This window comes from Melopsittacus undulatus, chromosome 4 (genome assembly GCF_012275295.1).
Source record: "Melopsittacus undulatus isolate bMelUnd1 chromosome 4, bMelUnd1.mat.Z, whole genome shotgun sequence".
NCBI lineage: Eukaryota > Metazoa > Chordata > Aves > Psittaciformes > Psittaculidae > Melopsittacus > Melopsittacus undulatus.
This window is the reverse complement of record NC_047530.1, coordinates 2,373,252-2,391,979: the sequence shown is the minus strand read 5'-3', so window position 1 is coordinate 2,391,979 and position 18,728 is coordinate 2,373,252. Positions and strand designations below refer to the sequence as shown.

General features: G+C 61.3%; 2 protein-coding genes across 6 annotated transcripts in view; both read left to right on the top strand.

Annotated features, from left to right (window-relative positions):
* KDM2A (lysine demethylase 2A) overlaps nt 1-6,489 on the top strand; it is a 47,707-nt gene extending 41,218 nt beyond the window's left edge. For all 4 annotated transcript variants that reach the window (XM_034061437.1, XM_034061439.1, XM_034061438.1 and 1 more), the window contains 5 exons: nt 393-1,105; nt 2,110-2,273; nt 2,589-2,747; nt 2,884-3,099; nt 4,088-6,489. In XM_034061437.1, coding sequence (XP_033917328.1) covers nt 393-1,105; nt 2,110-2,273; nt 2,589-2,747; nt 2,884-3,099; nt 4,088-4,269 — 1,434 coding nt within the window. In that variant the 3' untranslated portion in view covers nt 4,270-6,489. The remainder of the gene's footprint in view (nt 1-392; nt 1,106-2,109; nt 2,274-2,588; nt 2,748-2,883; nt 3,100-4,087) is intronic.
* A 2,173-nt stretch (nt 6,490-8,662) lies between these two features.
* Nucleotides 8,663-17,074, top strand: GRK2 (G protein-coupled receptor kinase 2). Of its 2 annotated transcripts, none has more exons than XM_034062511.1 (21): nt 8,663-8,856; nt 10,441-10,517; nt 11,419-11,492; nt 11,782-11,883; nt 12,131-12,205; nt 12,592-12,653; nt 12,913-12,964; nt 13,167-13,258; nt 13,569-13,668; nt 13,752-13,830; nt 13,908-14,038; nt 14,346-14,440; nt 14,530-14,637; nt 14,714-14,780; nt 14,896-14,996; nt 15,067-15,133; nt 15,209-15,304; nt 15,388-15,550; nt 15,644-15,780; nt 15,932-16,042; nt 16,234-17,074. In XM_034062511.1, exons 1-21 carry the CDS (start codon nt 8,744-8,746, stop codon nt 16,393-16,395), a joined length of 2,064 nt encoding a protein of 687 aa, XP_033918402.1. In that variant the 5' UTR covers nt 8,663-8,743; the 3' UTR covers nt 16,396-17,074. The 2 variants fall into 2 exon arrangements, with proteins under 2 accessions (XP_033918402.1, XP_033918401.1); XM_034062510.1 differs by having other exon boundaries at nt 8,664-8,856; nt 15,929-16,042.
* The last annotated feature ends 1,654 nt before the right edge of the window (nt 17,075-18,728 follow it).

Here is an 18,728-nt window from a genome sequence, read left to right as displayed (position 1 = left end):
CTGGCAGTGTTCAAGACCAGGTTGGATGAAGCCTTGGGTGATATGGTTTAGTGTGAGGTGTCCCTGCCCATGGCAGGGGGGTTGAAACTGGGTGATCTTAAGGTCCTTTCCAACCCTAACTATTGTATGATTCTGGTGCCTTGTGCTGACCTGTGCTCCTCAGCACTTCTGCTTCAAGAAGCAGGGGACTGTTAGGCACAGAGTGGGAGCCATCCCAAACCCTGGGGACGCCCTGTTTGTAAAGGGAGGAGGAAAACGTCCATTGCTGGTGTGGGTTGACTCTGGTCCTGGTGGTATTGCCAGCACCATGATGTTGCCCATGAGAAGGGGACACGTTCCCCAGCCCCACCACTGCCTCCATCCCTGCTAAGCTGCCCCCCTCTTCCCTGCAGAAGCGGAAGGTGGAGGAGAGCGACGACGACACAGCCCAAACCAAGGTGCTGCGGCCCCTGCGGAGCTGCGAGGAGCCCCTGACCCCCCCTCCCAACTCTCCCACCCCAATGCTGCAGCTGATCCACGACCCAGCATCACCTCGGGGTATGGTGACCCGCTCATCACCGGGAGCCGGCCCCAGCGACCACCACAGCGCCAGCAGAGACGAGCGCTTCAAGCGGCGGCAGCTGCTGCGGCTCCAGGCCACCGAGAGGACCATGGTGAGGGAGAAGGAGAACAACCCCAGCGGCAAGAAGGAGCTGTCGGAGGTGGAGAAGGCCAAGCTGCACGGCTCCTACCTCACCGTCACGCTCCAGCGCCCCACCAAAGACGTGCATGGCACTTCCATCGTCCCCAAGCTGCAAGCCATCACTGCGTCCTCCACCAACCTGCAGCATTCGCCACGCGTGGTCATGCGTCACGCACCCACCAGGATGCCCCTGCGGGGTGGGGGTGAGGAGGAAGCAGGCGCCGAGGAGGAGGAGGAGGAAGAGGAAGAGGAGGACGAGAACGCGGAGGAAGGGGGGGCAGCCCGGCTCAATGGCCGAGGGGGCCGGGCGCAGGAGGGCGACGAGAGCTGCATGCAGCGTGAGGTGTGGATGTCTGTGTTCCGCTACCTCACCCGCAGGGAGCTCTGCGAGTGCATGCGGGTGTGCAAGACCTGGTACAAGTGGTGAGTGTGGGGCCCGTGTCCTGATCCCACCACGGGTGGGAAGGGGAGAAGGGATCTCGGATCAGTGCCCTCCTTTTCCTCTCTGGCAGAGGCACATCCCAGGCAGTGCTGCACTCGGAGCCTGCTGCCTCTGCTATGTGTGCCATGTCTGTAGTGTCCCTTCTGCCTTCCTCCTGTCCCCTCTGCTGGGTGGCAGTGCAGGCTGTGCTGTCCCCTGAGCACCCGTGTCCTTGCAAGGTGCTGATGCCCTTTCCTCTCCCACTGCCCTTGTCCTTCCCTGTCCCTGCTTCCCAGCAGGCAGGGGAGGGCTGGCTGAGGCAGGGAATGGGTTTGCTGGCTGGAAACGCCTCGGGGGGCCGCAAGCCCAGCAGACAATGCTGGCACAGGGACAGCTGTGGATGGAGGGCTTGGGAACAGCCTGGAAACTGGGAGGTTTCTAACTGCTGAGCAGCAGGAATGGCACCATGGGAAAGGACCAGCCCACTTTTATCAGCAGTGGGTGGGAATGGTGTGTGATGGCTGGAGGATAGCATCCTCTCACCTCTCACTGGGGTGGCACCTTCAGACTCACAGCCGAGCTACCATTGATTCATGGCTCTCCCCACTTTCCCATGGGAGAAGAAGCCACCTCCAGGCTCTGTTGCAGTTGCTGGCACGGCAGCAAAGCACTGCCAAAGCCATGGGGTAGAACTAGGCTGAGCGTCTCGCCTGCTGGGAGCAAGGATGCTTAAGATCTTTGCTATGGCAGGAAGAGCACCCAGGAGGGGGCAAACAGGCTGAGCTGCAACTCCCACTCTTGTTACATGGCAGCAAAAGCCTGCTGGAGTTGTTTGGGTGTCCCTGTGTGGCTGAATACCCTCAGCACTCTCATGTGCTGGGGAGACCAGGCACAGCAGCCTTGCTCTGCGTCTGGGACCACACCAAAGCTGGGCCACTCCTTCCTAAAGCCAGGCAACCCCCTGGCTGTCACCAGCCCACGGGGCTCACCTTGTCCTTGTCCCCAGGTGCTGTGACAAGAGATTGTGGACAAAGATCGATTTGAGCCGGTGCAAGTCCATCACCCCGCAGGCGCTGAGCGGCATCATCAAACGGCAGCCGGTCAGCCTCGACCTCAGCTGGACCAACATCTCCAAAAAGCAGCTCACATGGCTTGTCAACAGGCTCCCAGGTGAGGATGGGATGGGATGGGGTCCCTGTCCCTGCCACAGCCCTGCTCCCAGGCTCCCTGCTGGCTGGAGCGCAGCAGGAGACACCCTGGTACCCTCTGTCAGCTGGAGAACACCCAGGTGCCTGCATCCCTGCGGCAAGCAGCTGGTAGCAGTGTGGTTTCCTGCTGCTCTCCATCAGAGAGCCCAGCTCTCTAACCTGCTCCAGGCAGAGAGGAGCTGCTTTTTCCTGTGCTTGGGAAACAAAGGGTGAGATCCAGGATGCCTCGGGGCTAACCAAGCCTGTCTAACTTGTTCCCTCTCCCTTGTCCTGCCAGGCCTGAAAGACCTCATCTTAGCGGGCTGTTCCTGGTCTGCGGTCTGTGCTCTCAGTACCTCCAGCTGCCCCCTTCTCAGGACCCTCGATCTTCGGTGGGCAGTAGGAATCAAGGACCCTCAGATCCGGGATCTACTCACGCCTCCAACAGACAAACCCAGTAAGCTGTTGCTGGTGGTGGTGGACGATGGGGAGCTGGAGGGCGGTGACCTGCTGGGCACAGAGCATGGTGGTGATGCTGGATGTGGGTGCTGGGGTGCCTCAGGCCCTGCTCAGCCTCTCCTCTCCCTCTGCAGGTCAGGACAATCGCAGCAAGCTCCGGAACATGATCGATTTCCGGCTCGCCGGCCTGGACATCACGGATGCCACACTGCGGCTGATCATCCGCCACATGCCCCTGCTCTCCCGCCTCGACCTCAGCCACTGCAACCACCTTACGGACCAGTCGGCCAATCTCCTCACGGCCATGGGCTCTTCCACACGCAACTCCCTCACCGAGCTCAACATGGCAGGTGGGTTCTGCTCCGGGTGGCACAGGCTGCTCACAGAGGCATGGAAGGGGTTGGGTTGGAAGGGAACTTCAGGTCTTCCAGCTCCAACCTCTGCCACGGGCAGGGACACCTTCCCATGGAGCAGCTGCTCCAAGCCCCTGTGTCCAACCTGGCCTTGAGCACTGCCAGGGATGGGGCAGCCACAGCTTCTCTGGGCACCCTGTACCAGCGCCTCAGCACCCTCACAGGGAAGAGCTTGTTCCTTATCTCCAACCTGAACTTCCCCTGTTTCAGTCTGAACCCATCACCCCTTGTCCTATCACTACAGTCCCTAATGAAGAGTCCCTCTCCAGCATCCTTGTAGCCCCCTTTAGACACTGGAAGCTGCTCTGAGGTCTCCATGCAGCTTCTCTTCTCCAGGCTGAGCAGCCCTAATGTTCTCAGCCTGGCTCCATACAGGAGCTGCTCCAGCCCCTGAGCATCCTCGTGGCCTCCTCTGGACTTGTTCCAACAGTTCCATGTCCTTTTTATGTTGAGGACACCAGAACTGCACCCAGTGCTGCAAGTGAGGTCTCACAAGAGCACAGCAGAGGGGCCGGATCCCCTCCCTGAGCTGCTGTTCACACTCTGGGAGTGCAGCCCAGAACACGGGGGGGTTCTGGGCTCAAGCACACACTGAAGCTATCACTCAACACCCCCAAGTCTTTCTTCTCAGGGCTCCTCTGAATCACTTCTCTGCCCCTCCTGTCGCTATGCTATGAGCAGGACCTTGCCCTTGGCCTTGTTGAACTCCATGAGGTTCACATGGTCCCACCTCTCTAGCCTGTTCAGGTCCTTCTGGCTTCCATCCCTTCCCTCCAGAATGTGGATAGCACCACCTAATTTGGTGTTACCAGCAAACTTGCTGGTCCAAAGGTGGCCTGGCTGGACTTGCTGTTGTAAAGCAGCTTCCTCCTCCCATCCTGACATGACAGCTCAACTCTCTCTTCCTCTCATCTCCCCCTTCCAGGCTGCAATAAGCTGACGGACCAGGCCTTGCTGTACCTGCGCCGCATCTCCAACGTCACCCTCATCGACCTGCGAGGTTGCAAACAGATCACCCGCAAAGCCTGTGAGCACTTCATCTCGGACCTGTCCATCAACAGCCTCTACTGCCTGTCCGACGAGAAGCTGATCCAAAAGATCAGCTAGAGACCCTCCCCGGGGCAGACTGAGGAGAAGGAAAACGAGCCCATCCCACCCCTCTCGGAGAGCCGCTCCTCCACATCCCCCTCCTTGCCCTCCGTGTCCTGCCGCTGCTTCCCATCGGACTCGGCAGGCAGGGCCACTGCTGGCCTCGCTCCACCGTCCTTCCTCCTCCTCCTCCCCCGGGACTTCTGGCGATGAAGACGTCCCGCCAAGGCTGGCCAGTACCAGAGGAGGAACGGGCACAGGGCAGGGAGCCTCAGCCCGGAGGCTTGGCCGCTCCCAAGGTGGAGGTTGAAACAGAGATCTCTGTGCAGAGAATTGGGGCACCCTCTTCCCACTCCTCCCCACACCCCCCCCAGCTTTCCCCTTCCTCCCCGTTGTCTCCTTGCCTTGAAACACTTTGTCACTTCCCCGTTAGCACAAAGCTTGAGGGTCAAGGTCTCTCCGAGAAGCGGGAGCAGAGCTGGAACAAAACGTCCCCTCCGTGTCACCACCAGTTCATCCATTGCTTGCCCCTGCACTCTCAGCCCCATCACTGGTCCCCTCATCCGGCTGCAGGGGCTGGGATCCAACCTCCTTCTCCCACCGCTCTCCTGCATCCCAGTGGCTCTGACAGTGAGGACGGGAGCCCCACAGCACCGGCCAGGACTTGGAGGGGGGGAGCTTTGCATCCTGCTCTTCCCATTGCCTGGGGAGGCGAGGCTGGGGGACAGCGCGCTTCCACTCCGGGCCATCGCCAGCCTTCCCGGAGCACCGTGTGTCCCCATTGCAGCCCAGCACCGTGGTGATGGCCGGGGCCGGAGCAGGGGCCACCCTACAGGTACACCAGAGCTCAGGGAGGACTCGGGAAGCATCAGCCAGGGGTGAGTGAGCCCACCAATGAGGGGAGGACAAAGAGCTGCCTCCTCTTCCTCGCCACCTCCTCTACGCATGGCCCAGCATCATGAAGCACTCTAGGGGCCCCCATGGCCATGGTTGGAAGGGGGGTGAAGGCTGCTCTGTCTTAACCCAGGGCGCTGCGGCCTGGGACCGAACTGGCACGAATGTCCCCGCTGCATCGTCCTCTCTCCTTCCCCTCACCCCACTTTTCGCTGCCGTTTTTCCTTTGCAATGAATGGTCGGTCCAAAGAACCTCTCTCTCGGGCAGCAGAGAGCTTTTTGCACTTTAAAAAGAAAAAAAACAAGCAAACAACAAAAAAAAAAGACAAAAAAAAGGACACAGGAAAAAAAAAGGAAAAAAAAAAAAGTTGGAATCTTTTTTTTCTGTTTGTTTTTTGGGGGTCACTGTTTTATTCCCCCCTCACCTCCGTGACCGGACGCTCCCCATCTCTCTCCTGGTGTCAGGACCCTGCTGGCCCCAAGTCTGGCCCCATAGCACAACCCGGCCACCCCCCTGATACCCCCTCTCAGCCCTGCCGAGGATGACATCCAAGGGGGGGGGTCCCCACTGCTTCAGAAGCAATAAGGGAAGAAGGAGACACCTCCATCTGTCCTCCGCTTCCCGGCTGCTGGATAAGGGGGATGGATGCAAGGAGCAAGGAGAGGGTTGTGCCACGGGGGGAGCCCCCACGGCTCCGGCTGTGAGGAGGAGCGGAGGCCGCCCTGCCTTAGCCTCCTTTGGAAGGACATTGGGAATCTCCTGAGCTTTTCTTTTTCCTTTGGGATTGAGGTTTTTGTTTTGAGCTCTTTTGCAACGAGAAAGAAAGAATATTCCAGGCTGGGCTCGAGCTCGGCCGGAGCCCGGTGGGCGCAGGGACATCCTCCACCATGGCCATGGTTGGGGTTGGATGGAGGGGCCGCATCCCCTTCATCATCCTCCTCCCGCGTGGCTGCAGAGACTCCGGTGCACGGCCTTCATCCCCCGTCCACTCCTCGGGCGAAAGGGGGAGGAAAATCCATAAGGAAGAGAAAGAAAAAAGAATTATATATATAAAAAGAAGAAAGCAATCACGTAGTGATTTAAAAAGCACCCAGACTGCTCCCTCAAGACAACCCCTGCAAGAAGAAGTCATTGTTTAAAGGGTTTGGTTGTGTTTTGGTTTCGTTTCAATTCCCACCCTCCTCTTCCTCCCCCTTCCCAATTTCCCCCCCCCCCCCCATTCCATTCCCCCCCCCCCCTTCGGAGAAATATTGTAAATATCTATTTTTTTGTTGGCGATTTAGAGTCCATCTCTGATGTTTGTGCTTTAAAATTAAATGTAAGCATTAAGGGTAAAAAGCAAACCATGGCTGAGCCCCTCTCTCAGTCGCCTTTGGGGGGGGTTGGATTCCCTGATCCCAGGGATTGGTTTCAGTCCCATTTTAGTGGGGGGGTTTGAGTGGGTTTTCCCTTCCAATGGTGGGTTTAGGAGAGGATCGTTGCTCTCGTGAGCGCAGGGATGGGGGAGGGAAGATCCCAACCACTGAAGGGGAATTTTGTTGTTTGGGATGCAATTTTTTGGACTAAATTAACAGAAAAGGGGGAAAAAATAGGAAAAATATCCAAATCCTGCCCATTGTCCATGAGGGAAGTGGAGGGGATGAGATTGGAGATCCCGGCCCCTTGCCGGGACTTCCTGGAGCATCCTCTGATGGTTCCTAGCATCCATGTATCCCTGGTGGGTAGGTGGCAGCCATCCCTCTGTCCCCATCATTACTGGGGAATGGTGATGGTGTTTGTTACTGTTGTCCCCATCATCCCTTAGGGAATGGTGGTGGTGGCATCTGTCCCTGTGTCCCCATCATCCCTTAGGGAATGGTGGTGGTGGCATCTGTCCCTGTGTCCCCATCATCCCTTAGGGAATGGTGGTGGCAGCCATCTCTCTGTCTCCATTATCCCTTGGGGAATGGTGGTGGGAGCTACCCTTGTGTCCCCATCATCTTCTCCACCACTGAGCCTGGCTGTGTGAGGCTGTTGCTCATCCCTTGGGAATACCGCTTGTTCCCAGCGGACTCCAGGGCTGCTGGTGGTTCCGGCTTTGCTGCTCCCCTGCTCTCCTCACACCCGGAGCTCTGTCCATAGCACCCGTGTTGGAGCGCGGCTCCCACCTCTGCAACCTGCCTGGCAAGGAGCAGGCAGGGAATGCGGGCAGGGAATGTGGGCAGGGAGCACAGGCAGCTCAATCTCTGGCTCTGGCTCCATCTCCCCATGTTGGCCAAACCAAAGGGATTTCCCGGCTGGGATCAGACGCACAGGGGTGTGCCAGGCAGCATTCCACAGGGATTTACTCCTTCCTGGTTTAGATGCCAGGAGCAGGGCCGGAGCAGCGCCACACTGGTGAGCGCCGTGCATGGGGACGCTGGGGCTGTCACACGGTGCTGCGTGGTGCCATATGTGTGGTCACACACACACGGTGTGACAGGCGGAGGGACACACGTGGGGTCACACACACCTGCGGTGTCACACTCGGCGCGGCACACACACGGTGTCACACACACAGTGTTCACACACGGTGTGACACAGAGCCAGTGTCACACAAACCCAGTGTCGCACACATGATGTCACAAACACGCCCCATACATATGGTGTCACACATATGATGTCACATGTCATACATGGTATCACATGTGTCACACATGTCATGTAATAGTGTCACATGATGTCACAGTCACAATATGTCACGTCACACATGATGTCAGTGTCACATGTCACTCATGATGCCACATACAATGTCACATGATGTAACTTGCATGATGCCACACATGATGTCACACATGCATGATGTCACACACAATGTCATACACGTCACAGGGTCACATGATGTCAGTCACACACGTCACACAATGTCACACAGTATCACACACACACCACACAATGTTACACACATGATGTCATACACACATGATGTCACAGACACATCACATGATGGCACACGTCACACACCTCACGATGTCACACACACATGATGTCACACACACATGATGTCACACACATGATGTCACACGTGATGTCACATCACACAATGTCACACCCATTATGTCACACACACATGATGTCACACACACATCACATGATGTCACACCCATCAATGATGTCACACACACATGGTGTCACCTGTGATGTCTCACACGTCACACAGTGTCACACCCATTACGTCACACACACGACGTCACACGTCACTCTACGTCACTCACACGAGCCAGAAGTGGCCGCGGCCACGCCCCAGTGGGCGGGGCTATGGGAGGGGCTCCCCTCCGTGGCCCCACCCCTTCCCCACAGGCTCCGCCCCCTCCGCGTCCCGGGCGGGCCGCACCCGCACGCGCACGCGCACGGGCACGCGCTCCCTGAGGCGCCGCTCCCGCCATGGCCCCCCCGGCCCCGCGCTGAGCCCCGGCGCTGCCGCTGGGGGTGGGGGGGGGGGTGGTACGTAAACAACCACCCGGTTCCGGTTCCGGCGCCCGGTTCCGGTTCCGGGTCCGTCCGGGTCGGGGTCCGGCTGCGGGGCAGGTCCGGGAGCGGCGGCGGCGGTGGGCGGCGGGGCCGGCGGCGCGGCGCAAGATGGCGGACCTGGAGGCGGTGCTGGCGGACGTGAGCTACCTGATGGCCATGGAGAAGAGCCGCGCCGCGCCCGCCGCCCGCGCCAGCAAGAGGATCCTGCTGCCGGAGCCCAGGTGAGACCCGCACCGGGCACTGAGGGACCGGGGACCGGACACCCCCCTCAGCCTGTACCGGCACCGGGCACTGAGGGACCGGCAACCGGACACCCCTCCCTCAGCCTGCCCCGGCCCGCTCGGCTGGGCGCGGGCACCACCTCTGCGCGCACACGCGGCCCTGGGCACGTGTGTGACTGTGTGTGCCTGTGTGTGTGTACATGGGTGTACGTGTGTGTGTGTACATGGGTGTACATTGGTGTAGGTTTGTGTACATGTGTGTATGTACGTGGGTGTGGGTGTGTGTGTACGTGTGTGTACATGGGTGTACATGGGTGTGTGTACATGGGTGTCTGTATATGGGTGTGTGTGTACAGGGTGTGCGTACATGTGTGTAAATGGGTGTGTGTGTACATGTGTGTGTACATGGGTGTGTACCTATGTGTGTACATGTGTGTGCCTGTTTGTACCTGTGTCTACATGTGTGTGTACGTGTGTGTACATGGGCACCTGTGTACGTATGTGTACATGTGTGTACCCATATGTATGTGTGTGTACACGTGTGTACCTGTGTGTACCCGTATGTACATGTGTGTACATGGGCACCTGCCGGGCTGTGCACACACACATGGGCTGTGCACACACACACACAGCCTGGCACATGCGTGGCCATGGGGCCATGGGCACAGGCTGGCGCTGGCCATGGGGTGTGAGTGCCCCTGTGTGCACGGCACGGGCATCCCTATGGCTGTGTGCGTATGTGTACATACATGGACACATGGGCTGTGTGCACACACATATGTGTGTCTGTATGTACACACTTGTGTGTCTGTGTATGTACATACGTGTGTGTCTGTGTATGTACACACATGCATGTCTGTGTATGCACACACGTGTGTGTCTGTATATGTACACACATATGTGTCTGTGTATGTACGTATGTGTGTGCCTGGCAGTGCTCAAGGCCAGGTTGGACACAGGGGCTTGGAGCAGCTGCTCCAGGGGAAGGGGTTGGGGCTGGAGCTGGAGGACCTTTAAGCTCCCTTAATTCCATCCCATCCACTGCTGCTGTGGGTCTGTGTCTGTGTTCACCCTGTGCACATCAGCGCACACACGGAAGGGCTCAGCACCAGAGGCTGCCCTCCCTATGCCCACACACACACACGCATACACGCATACACATACGCACACACATACACACACACAGAGACACACACACACATACACAGAGACACACATACACACACATACATACACACACACACAGAGACAAACACACACACATATACACACACACACACACATGTGGGCACCAGCAGCCCCAGAGCCCACTGCTCCAGGGCTGAGGGCACTGATGGGCACCACAGAGACCCCCCCCCAACCACGGTCCCTGGCAGGCACCACCAGGGCTCAGGTATCCCCTCCCTTAGACCCCAGTGCCTGTGCCTGGCCCGTACCAGAGCCCAGCACCATGGGACACACACAGGATGGGACCATGCCCGTGCCAGTGGGGATGGGGACCTGGGAGAGGAGGTGCATGGCGGGTGCATGGGGCTGTATTTGGGGGGCACAGGGGGTGCTGATCCCCCCTGGTTCCCCCCCCAGCATCCGCAGTGTGATGCAGAAGTACCTGGAGGACCGGGGGGAGCTGACGTTCGACAAGATCTTCACACAGAAGATTGGTGAGTGGGGACTGGGGGCACTGGGGGGCACTGGGGGCACTGGGTTGGTGCCACCTATGGCAGGGCCTGTGGGAGGCAGGGGGCTGTGGCTGGGGGCTGCGTGCCACAACCCCATGGCCCCCCCTCCGTCACTTCCCCAGCGCAAACCATGCAGGGCAGGAAGCGCCTCTGGCTTCCTCCCGCCGGCTCTGGTGGTTTCCGGGCACGTCCGCCCCATGGCAACGGTTCTACAGTGTCCCTGCCCCACTGCAGCCACACTGCACCCCTGTGCCCCTGCCCCACTGCAGCTACACTGCAACCCTGTGCCCATGCCCCACTGCAGCCACACTGCACCCCTGTGTCCCTGCCCCACTGCAGCCACACTGCACCCTGTGCCCCTGCCCCACTGCACCCCTGTGTCCCTGCCCCACTGCAGCCACACTGCACCCCTGTGCCCCTGCCCCACTGCAGCCACACTGCACCCCTGTGCCCCTGCCCCACTGCAGCCACACTGCAACCTCTGTGCCCCTGCCCCACTGCAGCTACACTGCAACCCCTGTGCCCCTGCCCCACTGCAGCCACACTGCACCCCTGTGCCCCTGCCCCACTGCAGCCACACTGCAACCCTGCACCTGTGCCATTGCCCCACTGCACCCCTGCCCCACCGCACCCCTGTTCCTGTGCCCCTGCCCCACTGCAACCCCATTACATCAAGCTCTCCACCTCACCCCTGCCTCCCAGCTTCCTATAGCACCCTGTGCCACTGGTGTCTTTGTCTCTGGTTCCCTCTTTGGCACTTCCCCAGGCCTGCCATGGGGGTGGCTGTGGGGACACTGCATCCCTGTGCCCCTTGGCCTGTGCTATGGGGCACACAGGGCCGATGTGGGCAGGCAGCTCTCACACATGGCTCTATCCCTGCCAGGCTACCTGCTCTTCCGGGACTTCGCCTTTAACCAGGCAGAGGAGGCCAAGCCCCTGATGGAGTTTTATGAGGAGGTGAGATGGGGGGACCCATCCCAACGGACCCCATCTTCATAAGGAGGGTTTGGGGTGGGATTTGGTACCTATAGGGTGAACTGCCATGGTACCAAGAGCATGCAGAGCATGCAGGGACCAGGAGGTGATGCTCTGATGCCCAGGGACGTGATAACCATCAGGAGTCTATGGAGCATGGTACCCAATGGGGCCATGGTCCACTGGGCTGTGCCTGCCCGCTGTGGGGTGAGGGCTGCCCCCCATGGCATGGTGCTGTGCGCCGGTGCCACGGGAGCTGGGCCTTTGCCAGATCAAGAAGTACGAGAAGCTGGACTCGGAGGAGGAACGGAGCACCCGGAGCCGCCACATCTTCGACCATTACATCATGAAGGAGCTGCTGGCCTGCTCCCATGTGAGTGCTGGGATGCACGGGGGTGTCCCCAGAGCCAACTGGGAGGGTTGCACCCATGGGCTTGGTACCCAGTGTCTTCATCTGGAGCTCCCAACCTACCACTGACTGTGCTGGGAGACACAGACCCCTATGGATGGGGGTTCATCCATGGGATCCTTTCCTTGTGCAGCCCTGCCTGGCACCCTGGGGGCTGTCTGATCCCTGTGCCCATCAGCCCAGGGTGACACGGCCCCATCTCCCCCCACAGCCCTTCTCCAAGAGTGCCACAGAGCATGTCCAGAGCCGCCTGAGCAAGAAGCAGGTACCCCCGGACCTCTTCCAGGTGAGCATCACCCGGTGGCCCTGACCCCTCTGGTACCCAGGGGGTTACCCCTTACAGGGGGCTGGTGGTGATGGGGTGTGACAGAAGGCAGGGGGGACCCCAAGGGATGGTGACGGGGTCCCTGGTAGATTGGGAGTGAAGGGGTTGCTGGGAGTCACCCTTGGGTGGTAGCCAGGAGGCTGAGGGCTGGGGATAATAGGGGGGTTGCTCAGAGGATGCTAAAGGTGAGCTGGGGTGACAGTGGGGTCCTCAGAGACTCGGGAGCCCAGGGCCTGGCAGTGGCAATGGGGAGATGTGACATCTATGGAGAGGAGGAGACCTCATGTAGTGATGGGACCTGAGGTGGTACAGGGGTGCACCCATCACTGAGCCCTGTGTCCCCCCAGCCTTACATTGAGGAGATCTGCCAGAACCTGCGGGGAGGCATCTTCCAGAAGTTCATCGAGAGGTGAGAGGAGGGAATTCCCATATGGATCCGGGTGTCCCATCCCACTGTCCTGGCCCAGAGAGGGACCAGGGGTCCCTTGTGAGGTTGAGCTCTGGGGGTATCTATCCCCAGAGCAGGGACCTGGGGGACCCTTCTCATCCCCGTGGGTCTCTCTGTGCCCACACAGGGGTCCTGGTGGGTGCTGCCTGCCCCCATGGAGCCCCCAGGATGTGGGTTCCTGCAGGGGCTCCACTCCTGCCCTCTCTGTGCTTCCTTGCAGTGACAAGTTCACGCGGTTCTGCCAGTGGAAGAACGTGGAGCTGAACATCCATGTGAGCAGGGTCCTGCTCCTCATGGGGGGGACATGGGCACAGGGGCACCCCCACACCACCCATGGGCTCTCAGTCACCCGTGGCTCATCCACACGTGCCCACGAGGAGCAGCCTCAGTGTTCCTCAGCCAGGGAAGCGGAGGCAGGCAGGTCCTGCAGCACCCCAGTGTCCATGGTCACCCCCATCTCCTTCCCCCCTCCAGCTCACCATGAACGACTTCAGTGTTCACCGGATCATCGGCCGTGGCGGATTCGGGGAGGTCTATGGCTGCCGGAAAGCGGATACAGGCAAAATGTAACTGGGGTGGGGGATGCTCCATAGGGATCTATAAGGGATCTGGAGGATTACACCCATTGCAGGGGGTACAGTAGGGCTGTGGTGGTGGTCCCCAGGGCATCTGCAGCCCTGTTGCCATGGCAACAGATGTTAGGGGCTTGCGGAAGTGTTGCCATGGCTACGGGGCTCTGGGGGATCCGGGGACGTCATGGCCGTGGGTGGGAGCTGGATGTGGCAATGTGGCCACCGGTGCCGGCGCTGGTGTGGCTGCGGTGACACGGTGATGGTGGCACCAAGGCAGGGCCCTGCAGGGACTCTCTGCCCCCAGGTATGCCATGAAGTGCTTGGACAAGAAACGCATCAAGATGAAGCAGGGCGAGACCCTGGCCCTCAACGAGCGCATCATGTTGTCCCTCGTCAGCACTGGGGTGAGGGGACATGGGGCTGCGGGGAGGGGACAATGAGGGAGAGGGGCACCACCAGCACTGCCTGACCCTGCCTCTGCTGCCAGGACTGCCCCTTCATCGTGTGCATGTCCTATGCCTTCCACACGCCCGACAAGCTCAGCTTCATCCTGGACCTCATGAATGGTGAGAACCCCGCTCCCGATGCACCCCTTGCATGGGGAGAGCAGTGCCAGGGTGAGAGCTGGTCCCTGTTGTCGCAGGGGGAGACCTGCATTATCACCTGTCCCAGCACGGAGTCTTCTCGGAGGCAGAGATGAGGTTCTATGCAGCTGAGATCATCCTGGGCCTGGAGCACATGCACAGCCGCTTCGTGGTGTACCGAGACCTCAAGGTGCTCACACACACCCCTATGGGCACCTCCTGCACCCCATGGGTGTCACAGACACCCACAGACCTTGTGGCACCCCCAGACCCAGAGGGCACCCTCAGGTCCTGTGGCCACCCATGACCCTGCAGGAACCCCCCAGACTCCATGGGCACCCTGAGACCTCAGAGTGGGGGGGGACTCCAGTGGCACTTCCCAGTCCCACAGACCCCTCAGTGCTGTGGAACACCCCCAGACCCCACAGAGCACCCCTGGGGCACCCACAGCCCTGCTGCCAGCGCTCAGGCTCAAGGCTCACCCCATGTCTTGGCAGCCAGCAAACATCCTCCTGGATGAGTTCGGGCACGTCCGCATCTCAGACCTGGGCCTGGCCTGTGACTTCTCCAAGAAGAAGCCTCATGCCAGTGTGTGAGTGTGCCTGAACCCCTACAACCCTGCACCCCTACACCCCTGCACCCCACCTGGCGCAGCCCCTGACCCCGCTCCCTGCCCTGCAGGGGCACCCATGGGTACATGGCTCCGGAGGTGCTACAGAAAGGAGTGGCGTACGACAGCAGCGCTGACTGGTTCTCACTGGGCTGCATGCTCTTCAAGCTGCTGCGGGGGTGAGTGTGCAGGCACTGGTGGGCACCGGGGGTAGGGATGGGCACCACTGAGTCCCTTCTCCCCCCCCCACCACAGGCACAGCCCCTTTCGGCAGCACAAGACCAAGGACAAGCATGAGATCGACCGTATGACCCTCACCATGGTGAGCCAGAGCTCATCCTTGTGTGTGGCAGTGCACACAGAGCATCCCTGTCCCCATTGGGCCTCAATGCTGCCATGCTCCATGGTGGCCTCAGTGACCATGTCCTGTCCCGCAGGCTGTCGAGCTGCCTGATTCCTTCTCCCCGGAGCTCCGTTCCCTGCTCGAGGGGCTGCTGCAGCGGGATGTGAACCGGCGCCTGGGCTGCATGGGCCGCGGGTGAGTCCCGGTGGGCTGGGGCATCCAGGCAGGGCCGGAGCCTGCAGCGCTCACCCCCCTTGCTCCCCAGGGCTCAGGAGGTGAAGGAGGAGCCTTTCTTCAAGGGGCTGGACTGGCAGATGGTTTTCCTGCAGAAGGTGAGGGCTCTGGGGGTGCAGGAAGGGCTGGGGGGGTGCAGGCAGCACCCCCTGAACCCTGCTCCCTGCCTGCAGTACCCACCGCCCCTGATCCCACCCCGTGGAGAGGTGAACGCTGCCGATGCCTTCGACATCGGCTCCTTCGATGAGGAGGACACCAAAGGCATCAAGGTGAGGAGGACAGAGGGGCTGAGCAGGGGCAGTGCTGAGCTGACAGCAGCTCCTGACCCAGCCTCCTGCCCGTCCCCTGCCAGCTTCTGGAGAGCGACCAGGAGCTGTACCGCAACTTCCCACTCACCATCTCGGAGCGGTGGCAGCAGGAGGTGACCGAGACCGTGTTCGAGGCCGTCAACGCTGACACCGACAAGCTGGAGGCTCGCAAGAAGGCCAAGAACAAGCAGCTGGGCCATGAGGAGGGTGAGTGGGGCCGGGTGACCCCCCTATGTGTGTGTGTGTGCCTGCAACAGCCCCCGACACTGACCCTGCCTCTCCCTGGCATGCTGGGCACAGAGTACGCCATGGGCAAGGACTGCATCATGCACGGGTACATGGCCAAGCTGGGCAACCCCTTCCTGACGCAGTGGCAACGCCGCTACTTCTACCTCTTCCCCAACCGCCTCGAGTGGCGCGGGGAGGGCGAGTCACCGGTAAGGCAGGAGAGCACCCATGGGTGCTGGCACCCATGTGGGGGTGCTGGGATGCTCAGGGGCAGCCGTGGTGCTGTGACGGGCTCGGGGGGGGTGTGGATGGGGGGACCGCAGTGAGGCGCAGGCCAGGCTGAGCCTGTCCCCCCAGCAGTCCCTGCTCACCATGGAGGAGATCGACTCGGTGGAGGAGACGCAGGTGAAGGAGCGCAAGTGCATCCTGCTCCGCATCCGTGGGGGCAAGCAGTTCGTGCTGCAGTGCGATGTGAGTGTGCCTGCATCCCCCATCCCCTGGGGGCAACAGCCACCCTGCGGGTGCTCCCCATCTATGGGTGCTCACCACCCCCTGCCTGCTGCTGCCCACCCACCAGCCCTGCGTGTTCCGCCCTCCATGGGGCACAGACACTGCAGTCGTGGGGCACCCGCTGTGTGTGACCCATTCCCTGCCCCACACAGAGTGACCCCGAGCTGGTGCAGTGGCGGAAGGAGCTGCGGGATGCCCAGCGCCAGGCGCAGCAGCTCCTGCAGCGGGTGCCAAGGATGCAGAACAAGCCCCGCTCGCCCGTGGTGGAACTCAGCAAAGTGCCCTTCATCCAGCGCTCCACCAACGGGCTCTGACCGCTGCCTGCGGCCCCCACACCCCATCCCTCCCCTTATTTATTGGGTTGGGTTCCCGTGTGCCCGTGGCTCCCGGAGGACGCCCGGTGCCGGTCTCCCATGGAGGGGACACGGCTGCGGAGCTGGCGCTGGGGACCCGGTGCACGTGGTCCCCCCCATCTCTCCGGCTCAGATGAAGGTAGCCCCCATGGCCCCACTCCGTGCCCATCCGCTTCACCACCGCTCCGTGTGTGCCAAATGGGGCGAGCGGGGGCCCAGCGCCGGCCGGGCAGGGACCCGGTCAGCTCATCCCTCCCCATCCCATCGTCGCCTTCGCCCCTTGTGTGGGGGCCGAGTCCTTGGTGTGAGTGAGTGAAGGTGTGAGTGTGCCCGAGGGGGACCCCTGTAAATACGGTGCCATGGGTCCCCCGTGCCCCCCGGCTCTGCCCCTGCCACCCCCTTGGGTAAGGGGGGGAGGACCCCCAGCATCCCCCTAAGCTGGGGGGTGCAGGGGGGTGAGGAAGAGGAGAGGGGAGCTGCTGGGGCCCCACTGTGGTCCCTGTAAATACTGGTCCCCGGTTGCTCTGCTTGAGGGGTGGCACCGGGCAGGGCCGGGGCTGTTGGTGAGTGAGGTTTTGGTGAACAGAGACGTGAGAATGCAAAAAAAAAGAGGTTTTATAGTAAAAATGTGGAAAAACTTCGTGTGGCTCCATGGAAGGGGGGGGGGAGGGGGACAGGGATCCCCTGTGCCCCCTGCTTTGGGATGCGGGTCCTGGGCAAGGCGGGTGCTGGGGGGTCTGTGGGGATGTGCAGGCAGCACCTCCCCTGCCTGCACCCATCCTATACCCTGCACCCATCCTATACCCTGCACCCACCCTATACCCTGCACATATCCTATACCCTGCCTGCACCCATCCTATACCCTGCACCCATCCTGTACCCTGCCTGCACCCAGCCCGCAGGCAGCGCTGGGCCGGTGTGCCTGCATTCCTGGGGAGCGGGGACTCTCCGGTGTCTGATGATGGGGTTGTGCCAGCGCCAAGGGATGAAGCAAACAGCTAGAGGGGGAGGTGGAGAAGGGATGGGATAGGATGGGATGGGATGGGATGGGATGGGATGGGATGGGATGGGATGGGATGGGATGGGATGGGATGGAGTGGGATGGATGGGGCGGGATGGGATGGGATGGGATGGGATGGGATGGGATGGGATGGGGTGGGATGGATGGGGTGGGGTGGGATGGATGGGGTGGGGTGGGGTGGGGTGGGGTGGGATGGGATGGATGGGGTGGGATGGGATGGCATGGGATGGGGTGGGGTGGCATGGGATGGGAGCAAACCCGGGTGGTCCCGGTCCCTGCCCCGGGGCTGAGGTTTAAGGCAGGAAAAGGGAGGGGAGCACAGGGATCCCACAGAGATCGCAGTGGGAAATAGAGGGGAGGGCGCCGGGTCCCGGGAGCGGCCCGGGCCGGGGCAAGGAGGGTCCCGGTGCCTGAGGCACCACCGTTAGTGCCGGGGTCCCGATGCCGGTTGCTGTTGCCCCGCACCCCGCAGTGCCCGTTGCCGGTGTCCGCACTGCTCAGGTGCCGGTGCCCGTTGGTGTCCGATGCCGGTTCCCGGTGCCGGTCTCTGGGAGCACCGGGATCAGGATCCTGAGTCAGCAGCACTGGGACAGGAAGAGCAGGGGCCCGGAGGCACCGGGAGCACTGAGGGACTGGTGACACTGGGACAGGGGACTGGGAGATGGTTGCCCCGGGGAGCCGGTGCCAGTTCCTGTCACTGGTGCCAGTTCCCTGTTCCCGTCGCTGTTGCCCCGGTGCCGGTTCCGGTCACTGTTACCCTTGGTGCCGGCTCCTGTCTCTGCTTTCCGGTTCCCTCAGCCGCTGCCCCCGGTGCCGGTTTCCTGTTCTCGTTCCCAGTTGCCGGTTCCTGTCCCAGTTACCCCCAGTGCCGATTCCTGTCTCCATTCCCCGTTGCCGGTTCCTGTCCCTGTTACCCCCGTTGCCGGTTCCGGTCCCCGTTCCCCGTTGCCGGTTCCTGTCTCCATTCCCCATTGCCGGTTCCGGTCCCCGTTACCCCCGTTGCCGGTTCCTGTCTCCATTCCCCCCGGTGCTGTTTCCTGTTCCCGTTCCCCGGTGCCCGTTCCTGTCCCCGTTCCCCGGTACCGGTTCCTGTCCCCATTCCCCATTCCCGGTTCCGTTCCCCGTCCCCGGTTCCTGTCTCCGTTCCCCATTGCCGGTTCCGGTTTCTGTCTCTTGTTCCCCTCTCCCCCCTCCGTTCCCCCCGGTTCCGGTGCCCCTGGTGCCCGGTGCCGGCCCCGCCCCGCGCCGCCGCTCTGCGCCGCCGCCGCCGCCC

Excerpts from the sequence above, each read along its gene's own strand:
- GRK2 (XM_034062510.1), top strand. The coding sequence starts at position 8,744 with ATGGCGGACCTGGAGGCGGTGCTGGCGGACGTGAGCTACCTGATGGCC. Across the intron at positions 12,654-12,912 it reads TTCCAGAAGTTCATCGAGAG|TGACAAGTTCACGCGGTTCT; the intron begins GTGAGAGGAGGG and ends GCTTCCTTGCAG. Across the intron at positions 13,831-13,907 it reads CATCCTGGACCTCATGAATG|GGGGAGACCTGCATTATCAC; the intron begins GTGAGAACCCCG and ends CTGTTGTCGCAG.